The sequence below is a fragment of the Poecilia formosa genome, unplaced genomic scaffold (genome assembly GCF_000485575.1).
Source record: "Poecilia formosa unplaced genomic scaffold, Poecilia_formosa-5.1.2 Scaffold0, whole genome shotgun sequence".
NCBI classification, from domain to species: domain Eukaryota; kingdom Metazoa; phylum Chordata; class Actinopteri; order Cyprinodontiformes; family Poeciliidae; genus Poecilia; species Poecilia formosa.
Genome location: NW_006799939.1, coordinates 7,126,072 through 7,140,387, shown reverse-complemented (window position 1 = coordinate 7,140,387; position 14,316 = coordinate 7,126,072). Strand labels below are relative to the sequence as shown.

General features: G+C 41.8%; 1 protein-coding gene across 2 annotated transcripts; it reads right to left on the bottom strand.

The window, feature by feature from the left end:
• Nucleotides 1-127: 127 nt before the first annotated feature.
• On the bottom strand, nt 128-13,207 carry fzd6 (frizzled class receptor 6). 2 transcript variants are annotated; one of them, XM_007568357.2, is made up of 8 exons: nt 13,065-13,207; nt 11,651-12,028; nt 5,890-6,086; nt 4,590-5,166; nt 3,167-3,586; nt 2,354-2,502; nt 1,877-2,263; nt 128-622 (listed from the first exon to the last, which is right to left on the bottom strand). In XM_007568357.2, exons 2-8 carry the CDS (start codon nt 11,834-11,836, stop codon nt 451-453), a joined length of 2,088 nt encoding a protein of 695 aa, XP_007568419.1. In that variant the 5' UTR covers nt 11,837-12,028; nt 13,065-13,207; the 3' UTR covers nt 128-450. The 2 variants fall into 2 exon arrangements, with proteins under 2 accessions (XP_007568419.1, XP_016536610.1); XM_016681124.1 differs by having other exon boundaries at nt 13,072-13,207.
• Between the last annotated feature and the right edge of the window lie 1,109 nt (nt 13,208-14,316).

Below are 14,316 nucleotides of genomic sequence, written 5' to 3'. Positions count from 1 at the left end.
CAACTTTCATGGGCTGAATGTTTGGCGACATTATAAACCACCTAATAAAAATTCAGTGTGTGGACTAATACAGCAAAAAAGCTTGAATTCTACAATAAAAATAATATTTTACACACATCATGATGCAGTTGTTTTTTGTTTTTTGTTTTTTAAGGAACTGAATGCTGTTTAACTAAAATCTCTAAAAAGTGTTTGTGATGTACGCGATGTTCCTAAAAGTCCATTGGTAGTAGCCTGGTTGAGATCCAGCCGTGTTCTTCAACATTCGGACTAAAAGATCGGTAAAGCTGGAACACGCAGTCACCATCACCTTGAGCAGCTGCAGTCTAAATCCTACACATATCTGGTCCAACAAACCAGCTGATGTTTGCTAAACATTCACTGGATACAACTTAAAAGACCTTTAAGCCACCATCAGCTGGAAGACTGAACAGGAAACATTTTTTTAGCTTAGATTTCTTTTGGGTCCTTACTCTCCTCTGATGCCTTGTCCACCTTCTGGTGGGCGGAGTCCAGAATGCTGCTGTGTGATTGGTTCAAAGTCAGATGCTGCTGCTGCTGCTGTTGTTGTTGTCCACTTGTAGCTTGTCTGGCGTCTGACAGCTCGCTTTTTGGAGTCATTCTAAACACAAAGGCACAATACAGATTGATGATGCAGAAATTATAGCCGCTTATATGTTGTTTTTGTTGCTCAACGTAGTAAAATTTACAGAGTCTCTGCTCAAATACACACTTTCCACCAAGTAAATCAAACCTCCGATGTGTACTTGATCTGCGGAACCTTTTTTATTTCAGGGCTCAGGTGTAATTGGACAAATCAGCGTAAGCATAAAAAAGGATTTACATTTTTAATGAAAACTGTTTCGTAAACAGGTGCAGCTGTTCCTTCATCATCTCCTCGTTAATTAGACAGAAGGCTGATTCCGAGTGCGACATTTGAATTTGACATACTGTGAAGCGAGATCCCATTTATAAGTGAGACAGTCCAAGAAAATGTGCAGGAGAAAACGAGCTTCAGAAACGGCCAAATTATGATGGTAAAAAGGAAAGAAAGAAAAAGTATTTCATTGATTTGAGGTTTTTCAGGTGAAGATGGCAGATCGGAGATAAGGGTGGGCCACCATGGAGAGGCTGAAGGTCTATTACAGAGAAACACAAATGCTTCTCAGTGACAACCTACAAGGCAATGCTTACTAAGGAGCTAAATCAATTTTTTAAGCAAGTTCTACTGATGCTTAAGGTAGGGCTGCACCAAATGCAGTTTTCTGATCTGTAAAAAGCCTGACCTGCCGATTCTCATTTTCACCCATACCGACATTTTTTTGGTTTGAAAAGTGGCTAAGTATGACAAGGAACAGTGGGATAACTTCTGTTAAACGGACATGTGCGGAAGTCAGACTTTTGCCGAGGTGGATAAAATCGGCTTGTCATTCAAGTATCGACCGATCACTAATCCCTCGAAACTAAGGAAATCGCGGTGATTTATCAGTGCGCCCATAGATTAAGATTTAAGAGATATTTGATCTAAACCTGAAAAAAATATATGTATAGGTTTCAATGATTTTTTTTCTAAACAAGAAAATGTACAATTTGCTTTCATTGTATATTTTAGTTCATATTAAAATGTTGCACCTAAAAAGGCCCAGAAAGACAGCAAAGAGTTTCAGAAGACGATTCCACCCTTGTTTTATGGACTTTTGTCACATTTGCGTGCAGAAGAACCAATGAACAAAGCTAAGAGTCTGCACTTTACCACTACGTAACTAGTTAAAGGGTTAAAATTTAAATATTGTGGCAAAATTAAAAAGATCTCAAGAAACAATGAGTTTGTAAAAATTGCTCAGTCTTGAAGAAAAGGCAAAAAAAACCCTCTTACCTGCCGTCTGCTACTCTGTTCATGCTCTCCGAGCGGCTGCTGACCTTACTGGAGCTCCCACCTTTGCTGCGCCTCTCCCCGCCCTCTCTCTCCCTCTCCCGCTCCCTCCTGGAGCTTCGGCCGGAGGCGCCGCGGTCCAGGTGCTCCCTGGCAGAGGTCTCGGACAGGGAGCCCCTCGCGTGCAGCTCATGGTTGCCGAACGCAGAGGAGCCTTGGTGCGTGGTGCTGGCGGGAGAGATGGCGGTGCTCGTGCCCATAGACTTTGAGATGACTTTGAGCTTGTGGGAGGTGGGTTTGTAGTGCTTCTTCTTGTGCTGGACGCGGCTGTTGTGTTTCAGGAAGAACTCGCAGGACTCCTGGAGGACCCGGCGGCTCTCGCTTATGGGGCTGCGGACCACAGAATGAGACCCGTTAGCACGCGACATGGCAGCGCTCCTTCTGGTTACTGTTGCTACGTCACAGATGCGAGAGCCTTACTCTCTTTTGCGGTTTCGTTTGAAAAAGTACGCCCACTCGGAACAGGTCTTTTTGCTGCTGACCCAGAAAACGGCAGATATCCCGACCACCAGCGTCATCAGGTATTTCACGAGAAACAGAGAGAGGTCGGGACGGTGGAGCTCCGTGGCCTGAAACACAGACAAGACACAGACGTTAACAAGATCCTTGTGATCTAGACAAATTGTGTTTATTAAGAAATCCAATTTGAAGCTAAAACGGGCATTCTTCAAGGGGCTAAGTTGATTCTGACAATCTGGTGCTGGGAAAGAAGGCATTATGTGCTGCTCTGCCACTTTTTTATATATATTTTTTATTCAACTAAGCCACCATGATGTAATTGCAGTAGATGAAGACCAAATAGTTTAAACTTATGTGTAGAAACTGGCCTCCTTGGACAATGCACAGCTGGCTCAACAACAGGTCATCACACAGTTCATCAAAAGTTGAGTTTGCAGTTCCTAAGTGTTGAATCCACAGTTCTGTAAAAACAGCTGACCAGTTCCCCCAAAAACACTGCATTTATACATAAATTATCTCTAATTTTTAATGACTTATTGTGTGTACAGACTTATTCATGTGTGATTTCAGTTGCACTTCTTATTTAATGGAAACACCACAATTCTCAAATTGTGTTTTTGTCAAAATTAATTGAATACTGAAAAGGTTTTGTGGATATTTATAATGGAAACACTGCTACTCGCTGATTTACAGATCTACACAGAGGTAGATAAAATCGGTTGATAAGATCGGAGCCAATATTTGAGAGTGAATGACAGGAGCAGACACAGATACCTTGTGGGAGCAGGGGATGCTGTACTCTTGACACCTGTCATTGATCCAGGTGTTCTCCCAGGAGCTGCGGTGGCTCTGCTCGTAGGTGTAGCAAGCTAGCAGGGTGACCAGCGGGACCAGGTAGAGGCAGCTGAACACGCCAATCCGGATCATGAACTTCTTGAGCTTCTCTTGGTTGCGCTCGTCGTGCTGGATCACCTGCCTGACGTGGTTGAGAGAGACGATGCCCGCCAGGATGAGGAAGAGGCCCACCACGACGCCCACGCACAGAGGGGCGAGCACGAAGTACCGCAGCGCGTCGAGGTCGTACAGCCCCACGAAGCAGACACCGCTAATGTTATCTCCTTCGACCTTGTTCAGGGCCAACAGCATGACAGTTAGCGCGCCGGGGATTCCCCAGGCGGCGGTGTGGAACCACACCTAGAGACACAGAACATGGAGAGAACTGTTGCTTTGGAGCATAATTACCAGATTTTTCTAGATGCCCACATTATCGCCCGCATGATAATCAGACAGCAGAAAACTCCTCAGACAGCAGAAAACTGCTCTCTGAGGAAGAACACCGTTGGATTCATCTGTTCAGTTGTCATCATAACGCGCCAAATCTTAAATGTACACATGATGTTCAATAGGAAAACGAATGCAGTGCTTTGCTACCAATTGTCAACATTATGACAACTTAAAAAAAGAAGGTTCAACGCTCTCATTTGACAGGTCAGTGAAAAGTTTTGAGTACAAAAAAATAAATAAATTAGTGAGGGAGAGGGAAGTAGGTCAGTTATTCTAGCTTGACCTTGACAACCTTAACATGTAGATGTGACTCACACATCTAATCTCTGACAGACCATCTTGAGAGCAGGTGTTTAAATTAGCTAATCAACCACCACTGAGTTCAGATGATCACTTATTAATGATCACAAAAGAAACACGAAGCCTGAAAACATGATACAGCAGCACACTGAATGTTATATTCTGTGGGAAATATCTCTGTGTTTATTGGTGTTAAACTCTGATGCATTAGAGGAGCTGTTGTCAGTCGGTTGCTATGGCAACAAGTGTGTGTGTGTGTGTGTGTGTGTGTGTGTGTGTGTGTGTGGAATAGCTGTTATAAAGTGACAAAAAAAGAAGAATATGAGTGGTTCTGGGTTGTTCTTCAAAGGATTTTCTGTGTTATTGTCCCCTTTGCTGTAGCACACGGCACTGAATTAATAGTAGCTACATTTCCAGGTTTCATTTTGAAAACAGAATTGTTTTACCGCAGCAGTGAGTCTGTGAATGGCAAGTAAAACAATCGTCTTTTTGCCCTCCGGCGTTGTTGTGTACGTGGAAAATTTCTGGATGTAAACAACAACATGCAGCGTTGTCTAGGAAAACTATAAACTTCAAACTGCAGTTTGTTGGAGTTTACAAATAGGAACCGTACCGCTTTCTTCTCGATAGCCTCGCAGCTCCATTTGGGTCCAGCTGCCAGGAACCAGGTGATGGTGAGTATGACCCACCAGACGATCCCCGCCATTGTGAAGAAATAAAGTAGCATAAAAAGCAGAGTGCAGCCTTTGCTGTGCGAGCCCAGCACCACGGTTTCCACCGCGCCGTGGTGATCCGCCTTGGTGCAGGCGGCGTTGTTTCCGATCAGGAAGCCGAGGAAGTATATGAGGGAGACGAAGCTGTAGCAGACGGCGTAGAAGATTATGGGACGCTCCGGGTATCGAAAGCGCTTGACGTCGATGAGGAATGTGAGGAAGGTGAAGAGCGTGGCGCCCAGGCAGATGATGGAGCACACGCCGATGAAGCTCTTGGCGAACTCGATGTCGTGAGGCCTGAAGTACATGTTGGAGCAGGGCGGGGCGCAGTCCTGGGCGCCGAGGAACGAGGAGCCGTGGCCCGGCTTGGTCTTCAGCTGCAGCGGGCACCAGAAGCCGAGGTCTCTCTTCAGGGACGAAGGGGTCACCGGGGTGGTGGAGGGCAGGGCGGAACCGTCCGACCCGCAAGGTTTCAATCTAGAGGACAGGAGCAGTGATAGGATCAGGCTGATAGGGAAACGCAATCGCATTCACACCTGTAGAACGTTTTACGCTTTTTTTTTTTTTCTAATTCTCTAACCGTGAACCTCAATGCGTTTTATTTTAGCAATAGTTGATAGAACAATGCAAAGTACAGCACAACTGTGACATGAAGGAAAAAAGATGCGTCAAAATGTTTTACAGAAAAAAATAAATAAACGGGAAAAAATTGCTTCATTTGTATTTGGGGCTTTACCCTGATGCTCCTAAATAACATCCAGAAAAAACTTTTTCCTTCATAAGTTACTATAATTCAAATTCATCAGAAATCCAGCCGTTTTGTGGAAGCCTTTGGGAATTTTTAGAGAACATTATAGACCAAACGATGTGGACGAGGATGCTCTGGTTGGATGAGGTCACATCTGAACATTTTGGTCGACATGCAAAACTCTACACTTGGTGAAAAATAAGGAGTCGCTGATAAATTGTACAGCCAATAAATCGCTCAGCTAATAAATTGGCAATTGGTAAATGAGAGTAGTAAAGACCGACATGGTTATTGCAATATTCAAAGGCAATACTGCAAACCTAGTAATGCGCAGACCCAGTCTATTACACAAAATCTTTATAAAGTACAGCGAAGGCTAAAAAAGCCTGTGGCTGTAATGTGACTAAATGTGTCAAAGTTGCTGTTTGTTATTGGTGGGTGTGTCCTCTTACTTGCTGCACTGTAGCTCAGGAGGCCAGGTGATGCCAAAAATGCGAATGTTCTCCTCGCAGTCGGACAGGACGGCCTCACACTTTTCCCTGCATGGGCGGATCACCCGGTTCTCCTCGCTGCACGCCGGGATAAAGGCTTGGCACAGGAAGTGGTGGACGTCCGGTGAGCACTGTAGGCTTGCTAGGGGCATAAACGGCTGCAACGGGAGAGGAAAAAAAAATTTTTTTTTTTTAAACTGAGACTTTTGGTTACAGAGGTTATGTTTCTAAAATGAAGTCTATGGAAAACACAACATTTTGCTTATGTTAAGCGATTGGTGGGGGGAAAAATGTGAAAGGAATATCCTGAATTAAGCAGGTTGCAAGAAGATAGATGATTAGATAACACCTAAAACTATTTTTCGAGCAGAGAATCATAAATATAAGAAGGACACAATCCTTCCCGTCTCCTCCGAAGACATCGTCTGTTGTCATGAATTAACAATAATCTAAAAATAACAAAGGCATAGAGACCCAGAGACATCGAGGGTCATGTTTGCTTAATAAAATTAGACCGTGAAACAATCTCCGTCTGAAATTTGTTGTGATAAGATGCACCGTTCTTTTCAGCGGCGCACAAAGCTGCCCATTCACCGGCTGGAGAGGAAGCATATTCTTCTGTTTCAACACACTGGTCAAGAACTTCCTGGAGAGGGGCGTACGAGGGAGCGGCGGAAGGGGTCAGGTGGTTATGAGGGGGGGGTACGCAATATAGCTGGCAGGAAATGAAAGGAAATACATTTCTGAAACAAGCAAGTTGACATTAAAGCCACCTTTTAACTGCAGAAACTTTGTCTACTGAGTAATTTTAAGATATTTAGGAGATGCAGTCAAGACACATGAAGGAGTTTGTGTTTTTACCCCCAAAACCAAATGGTGCATACTCTAAAACACAGACCGCTATTCAGTGTTTTGCTTCTTTTCCCTAAATCCTTTCTGGCAGAGGTCCCATATCTGTGAGGCCAAGGATCGCCTCTCTCTCTCTCTCTCTCTCTCTGACAATAAGTACCCTTGTTTCTCTCCTTTGGAGGTCCCTGACTCGGAGCGCCTTCTGGGCTCAACAATCTGACCTTTATTTGCTTTGCAGTGCTTACAGTAAAAACTGCTCACGTTTCACCAACCATCAACATGCGTCAATGCAATTAAGTCAAACCTTTTCTGCCTTAAAGGGGCAGTGTTATGTATTTTTCCGGCACATAGTTCCACTTTGCAGCGCAATCAAGTAACTATGTTACCTTCAGTTGTTATAAAAATTATGTATATATCAAATATGTTTGTCTTGTCTTTAGTTTGACAGAACAGATGCAACGATTACAGTTTTTTTTATAGTCGATCACAGTCTTTAAAAAGCCTGACCTGTTGATTCTGATTTTGGTCAATACCACTTTTTTTTTTTGTCTGAAAAGTGACTAAATATAGCGGTAAAGTTTCTAAGTTGTCAAAAGTGGCATAGCTATTGTTAGAAGTGAGAAATTTGACTTTGAAATTTAACATCTTGAAATTGGGCCTCAGTTTCTTCAAAAACTCCAGCTCTTTCTGAAACTTCTGCCTTCAGGAAGTCGTAGCGTAACATCGCTCCACTTAACATTTTTGCCAGCGTTGCACTGACAAGTAGCTCGTCAGATGCGCAGTTCTAATTAGAATTTTGCTAATTGCTGACGGCTAGTCTAAAGGAGCTGATTGAGGGAGTTGTTCTGTGAAGCGGAAGCTTGGAAGCCAAGAAGCCGCAGCTCTGAGGAGGAGCTTCGTCCTCGAAGGCGGAGCTAGGTCCACCTAGACGTTTTTCACAGCTGAATAGTTGCCATGGGACATAAAAGGATTTCTCAAACAAAGCAAAACTCCAGGTATATTTTTTGATGAGAGAATAACATTATAAAATAATGTAAAGCTAAAAAAAGAGTCAACTTTACATAATGCTACTGCTTTAAAAAGGTCAACTCTTTTCAAAACAATATCTCTATCTAGAAGAAAAAGATACATGAGGTTTGTCACCTATTACTTTTTTTTTTTTAGGTATTCTAACACCTAAAACACCCCACCTCTTGAATCTGCCGGAATTTGGAGCAAATGCCTTCCCTCTGGAGTACTGGATTGATAAGCCGACCTGGGCTGAGACTGAGGCAGTCTGTTGGATTCCAGCACCAGGGCTTAGTGATAAACAGCTACACATTTCAGACAGGGCTGAAGCCAAGCGTTGTTGCTGTAACATGGGAGACAGCAGAGCGTACAGTGGAGGGGGGGAATGAGTAAGTCATTAACAGACAGAAGATACTTGGTGTGGTATGCACAGTCAGCTTTGTGTGGGACCAGGCGGGTCCCTCCCCTTCCTCTGAAAATCAAAGGCTCTACGCAACAAAGTCGATAGAGTTGCCGGTGGCCAAGGCTGCTGTGAAATCGAACACCTGCAACCTTTGCCAGACGCCACACAAAAGACTCCTTCAACAGATCACTGCTCATATTCACAAAGTCTGACACGGAGTGTAAAAGTAACCAGAACCCTGGACCCAAAGGAATGCCTGGAGACAAGATGCTCTACCAAGAAAAATGAAACAAACATAAAAACAACAGAGGAACACACAACTGGACTAGTTTATAGGTGCGTATTGTTACAGATCGCCGCAAAAAGTGAACCAAGAGTTGATTAAAGTTGTATTTTAGAGATTTCTGCATAAAGAAATCGTTGCGGGGTTTTTTTTTTTTTTTTTTTTTAACCCATCGTCTTGTAAAACATCCAGAACGGTGAGTGTGAAGCAACATGCAATGTGTCGTTGTGCAACTGTTTTAAAGAGTTTACCAACAAGTGCGTGATAAATCCTTCAGAGCTCTGCTCTTTCTCTTTTGACCTGCAAACCGCTTTCCACTGACAAGTCAGAATTATGGTTCTGGCTCACATTTCCATCATGTCCTGACTGGCTGCTCCAAACACCTGCAGCCCTGCACTGTTTCCAAGTATTTCCAACCACATTACAATCTGGGACCACATGTTTAGTATCCATTGGGTGGGGCAGCGGGAGGGTCACTACTTGACTGTTACCAGGGATGCACCGGTATGAGAATTTGGGCCAATATCAACATAGATATTTTATTTTCCCGAACCCTTCAGACATCATGAATAAGTCTGTTCACGCGATAATCATTCAGAAGCATGCCACACCATGATCTGCCAGCTACTTCCTGTCGTCTTCTTCTTCTTCTTGGTTTGCGTCAGTGGCAACGTCTGGTTGTTGGTCATGTGACTTGTGAAAATAAATTAAAAAAAACACCTCATCCTAAGGCCAAAGTGTTTTACTGAAGAGCAAGTTTCTTTGTAAACACAAATTGTTGTGTTTACAAAATAAAGCGAATTTATTTTTGAAATGTCAAATTGCGTAATTATGTGGTCAATGGAAAAGCAGCTGCTGTCCCGTTTAGCTTTGCTGTGAGAGAGGACTGACTGACTGACAAGTAGGGGTGTAGTGATACAATAATTTCACGATACGATACGATATACGATATTCTGGTCACAATACGATATGTATCACGATATTTGTTGAGCAATACAATTCGCTACGATTCAGTGCATTTTTTACAATTTTCTGAAAGATTTTAGAAGGACAGAGTGATTTTAGTGACATTTTGTGTTCCATAGACTTGAATTTAGTTAACTGAAAACTGATTAAAAGCACCAACTACCCAATACCTGACTCTGATTGGACAGTCTAAGAGTCTGCAGCTGGACAAAATGAATCAAAGACGCAATGAGAGAATTAGTTTCTGTCATTTAATTCATGTGGATTTGACATAATACTCAAAAGTTTAAACGGTAATCCAGGAGCAGAGTGGGGAGATTATCAGCCTCTGTAGACTCTCAATATGCAAATGATTGCACTTATGTTTTTTCTTTTGGACACTGTGGCTGCATTTTGGAGTAAAAATGCAGCCACAAATGCAGTCTTTTGGACTATGGGGAAAAAAGGCTTTTCTACCTTGGCTCCCGGAGTTAGCCGTGGCTGTAAGCTGCTATCTTCTACCTGCTAAAGTAGTGGCTCCGCCTCACCCCGTAGTGATCGACTCCCTGTAGCTACGCAGTGCCGCTATTCCCCTGCTTGGATCTCTGAGTAGCTGCCTTTCAGACTGCCAGCATCTCATAGTACTCTCAGTCTCTGATACTTTTTGTCTGTTGCTAATAAGAATGATCGATCAGCCATTGTTATCATGGAAATCCTCACTGCGCCGCGGATTCCGGCTGGGGGTTTTCCTCTTCGTCTTCCTGCTCAAAACACAGCGCCGCTGCGCGCCCGCTTCGGATGTTATCAACCCATGTTCATTCTTCAGGTAATCCTTTATATACAGAACAGAAACCGCTAAGCTAAAAACTAATTGCGAAGTGAATGCTACCAGTCAAAATTTGCATTGATTTCGCGATTTCACTGCTTTTGCAGCTGCTCCGTTCGCGCCGCTACTCCTTTCCGCTTCTCCGTTCCACTTCTCTTTCACGGTTACTTGCGCAACTTTACTTCGTTCCTCAGCAACAAAATACAGCCCATTGTTATTTATTGAAGATTTTACATTTCCAAAAACACAGGAATCTAATGTTTCGTTTCGTTTTGTACGTTTGGAAGTTCATTCCCTCTCACATAATCGGAAAAGCCGGGGAATGGCGGCGCTTTTGACATTTCTCTGACATTCGGAAAAATATGGTTTACTAATTTTAGCATAACTCAGGTTATACTTGGCCTATTAACACAATTTAAAAACTGGTGTGTAGTTTATAATGTGCACTTTAAGCTCGAGTTGAAAGTTAGGCTGAGGGAGGCGGAGTCTTGCTGCTACGCCATAACAAACTAGACGTTAAAAAGAGCTGTCAGGCTATGGACCCCTACTGTTTAACGGATCGATACTCGGGGATGAAAAATCGATACTTTTCGAGGGCGGAAATATTGATATATATCGCCAAATCGATTTATTTATACAGCCCTACTGACAAGGTCACATCTGGATATGCTAACAATAGTCACCCTACTGTTGCCAACTTAGTAATTTTGTCGCTATATTTACAGATTTTTCAGATGAAAAAAAATCATTATTGGCTGAAATCGGAATCGGTAGAACAGGTGTTTTTTTTTAAAGATCGTTGGTCATCCAGAAAACTGCAAACAGTGCAACCCTAATTGTACTTCATTAATTATTACATTGCCTGGTAAACCCATTACTCATTGATGAAGAATGTCAGAAAAATGTCAGAAGCTGCAGAGTGATTTATATACCAATCAATATTTAGCCTACAAACTTCATTAATGCCTAGATTTTGGAGTGGTGGATGTTTTAGTCATTAGTGAATTTAAAGATGCACAACCCTGATTGTGCATCCATGATTTTTATATAGCAAAAAACTTCATTTACATACATTTGTTAAAACACTTACACCATAAAATTATATTTCAGAGTTTTGATAAAGGTTTATGGAAAGAGATGCAGCTGGAAACTCAAAATTCAGATTTTTATTTTTTGAGTTTCATTGTCAGATCAACGAACACGCCACACACAGCCACAACCAGATAGTTGTAAGAACAACACTCTTCAGAGTGGAAGTCGCTGCTGAAGAATGAAAGTTGGTTATTTTCAGAAACAGTAATGCGTTTCAGAAGAAGCAGAAAAGCTACGAGAGTTCAAAGGAAGCTGTACTTCTACAGAGGTGGGTACAGAGAGGAGGAACGTTAGGTCTTACGTCGTTTAGGCTTACCTCCATTTTGCTAGCTGCGATTTCCTGGTCGTAGTGATCCATCATGTTAGGAAAGAAAGTCATGTTGTAGGGCATCCCGAGGCACCGATGCACTTTGATGGGCTCACAGGTGAACAGGCTGTGAGAGCCGCAGCTTCCAACCCATGCCAGCGACAGCCACAACCACAGTGGCCCTGGCATCAACATGGCAGCAGCTGACTTGGCAGCAGCTGACTTGGCAGAAGTCTTGCTTCTATGTCAACTGGAAGAGGTTGCTCTTTGGGATATATTTTGCCTGAATTTGATGACTTTGGTTTTTTTCCTTCTGACTCACAGCATCATCCACAGATCACTTTTCCTGGAGACATTTCAGAGGCCTGAGCAGCAGGTCCCACATCCCTGTAAATAAATTGCGATTAACATGAAATTTGTCACTTTTAGGAGCCCTACTCTGGCATTTATTTACTTATTTTTTGTTGTTGTGTGTCTCTTTACCTGTGTACAGCAAAGAGAAATATATTACAGTCCCTCGTTCAGTGAATTTCCTCGTGTCCCTTGAGGTGCTTAGCTTGAGAAACTCTCCTCAGAAACATAACTCAGGCGGATTTTGGGAGCCATAAACCAGTCAATCCCTACACAAACTTTGTGCGCATGCATCTGCACAGGCTGGGGGTGGGGGTGAATGCAACAGGATCATAGGTGATTCAGAAGAATCAGTCTCGGCTTGTTGGAGCCCATTAAAACTTCACATTAAAATGTCAGAACTCCAAATACACAATTGCATATTAGGAGCTTAGAGTTATGAATGCGAAGCCGACCTAAATGCTTTCCCAATGATATCCTGTTTCTCACAAGGTAAAGCCTCACTACGTTCAGCACTGAACATGGTCATTTCATATGGGGGGCCATGTGGAACTATGCACATTTGAAGACACTATGCACAAGATGTTTTTTAAGATTATTTGTCATATTTTCCTTTACAGATAATAGAACTTGGGATAATTATTAGTTTACAGATTTTATCTATTTCCGAACAAACCGCAGTATTAATCTTCAGACTAACCTCAATGCTCACTACCGACCTGTAGTGGTGTATGCACTTACTATTACCCATGAACATAAGTAGGCTTATTAAACTTTTACATTAAGAGCTAGCAAAGTAACGCTGACACGTACCCACCTGTTGGTGAATAAAAAAACACTGTAACTAGATGTAATGGTTGCTTTATAATTGTTTAACTTTGACAACATTCTGGTAGCAGAATCGACTTTTAAGCCACGAAAACAGACACCGAGTGTGCGGAGAAAGTTCAGCCGAGATCCCTGCCTCGGTCGCTGCTATGGTGGGACAGCAGGCTCCGGCGAAACTTCGGTGGGAAATTGGGAACAATAACACAAGCTGAAAAACCAAAAAACACGGATTAAAATGACTTACCCCCTACCGTCAACGTGTTTTTGTAGCAGCAGTTCACATGGAAACACCAAGGAGAGGGGCTTTTTTTAAAGGAATGTGAGGACCTATTTACTCCGTCTCTGTTTTTGTCCGGTGTTCCCATCGAATAGCGTCGACCCCAGGAGGCGCTGTAGCCTCCAACAAGCTCTGAAAGCGGAGTAAGAAGAGAAACAGCTGTGTGTTGTATGGAGTGCCAAAGGTGCCACAATGTAATGGGTATATTGTTGCTATATCCAAAATGAATTGAATAAAATTGAAGTTAACTATGATAATTATCAATTAACTTTCTAAATAATTATGAATGTATTACATTTGCCATTAAAAATAAATATTTTAAATGACAACTCATCATATAGCATGTTATAAAACACACACAAAAGCTGTAATGAAGATTAATAAAATAAAGATGACAAAGAACAACCGCTCAGTTTTCAAACATATTCACTAACAGTATTTTGTCACACTGACTGTTTCAGTAGACACTTAGTAGTAACAACTAGTTTGCTTGCTTCAAATTTATAAAGCCCTGGCATATTAAATAAAAGTAATAAATTATGGTTTTCAAGTTTTCAGCCACTATAAGATGATATAATATCTACCTTGCATTGTTATACAGATGTTTCAAAATGAGATTGGCAGATGATCCTCCTAAGCAAAAGATTCTATTTAATTTCTGTTTGAAAGCTTGAAAAGACAGATTGAAAAAAGAAAAAACATCAGTAAGTCCTTGGCATACCACTGTGCTCATTTAACCGGACATTATTTGATGCCACCTTCTTCATTAAGCAAGTTTCCTGCACATACCAAAGTCAACATCAGGAAATGGCATAAATCTTGTCGTCTGGACAACATGTTCTCTACATAACACTTGATTCAGTTTGTTAGTCATTGTTAATGAAAGCATGACTTGCAGCATTGGAATTTAGCTAATAACAAGTTCACAGAACCTGGCAGGAAGTCTAAAATAGTTGTAATTTTTATATTTTGAAGAATTTTTCTGAAATCCTTCAGTTGTTCTTTATAGTTTTTCTTTGCATATTGGCTGGATTTTTTTCTGTCTAGTACTTGACTTTTTTCTTTCTTTCTTTTTCACTTCATATATAGATACGTTTTGATTTTCATTATATGTCTTGAACATTTTCATAGTCTGTCATATAATTGTATATGTAATATAATAAATAATATATATATAGTATATTAATCAATATATAATTAATTATTTAGTGATTAATAT

Excerpts from the sequence above, each read along its gene's own strand:
- fzd6 (XM_007568357.2), bottom strand. The coding sequence starts at position 11,836 with ATGTTGATGCCAGGGCCACTGTGGTTGTGGCTGTCGCTGGCATGGGTT. Across the intron at positions 6,087-11,650 it reads TCGCAGCTAGCAAAATGGAG|CCGTTTATGCCCCTAGCAAG; the intron begins GTAAGCCTAAAC and ends CTCCCGTTGCAG. Across the intron at positions 5,167-5,889 it reads CCTGAGCTACAGTGCAGCAA|ATTGAAACCTTGCGGGTCGG; the intron begins GTAAGAGGACAC and ends CCTGTCCTCTAG.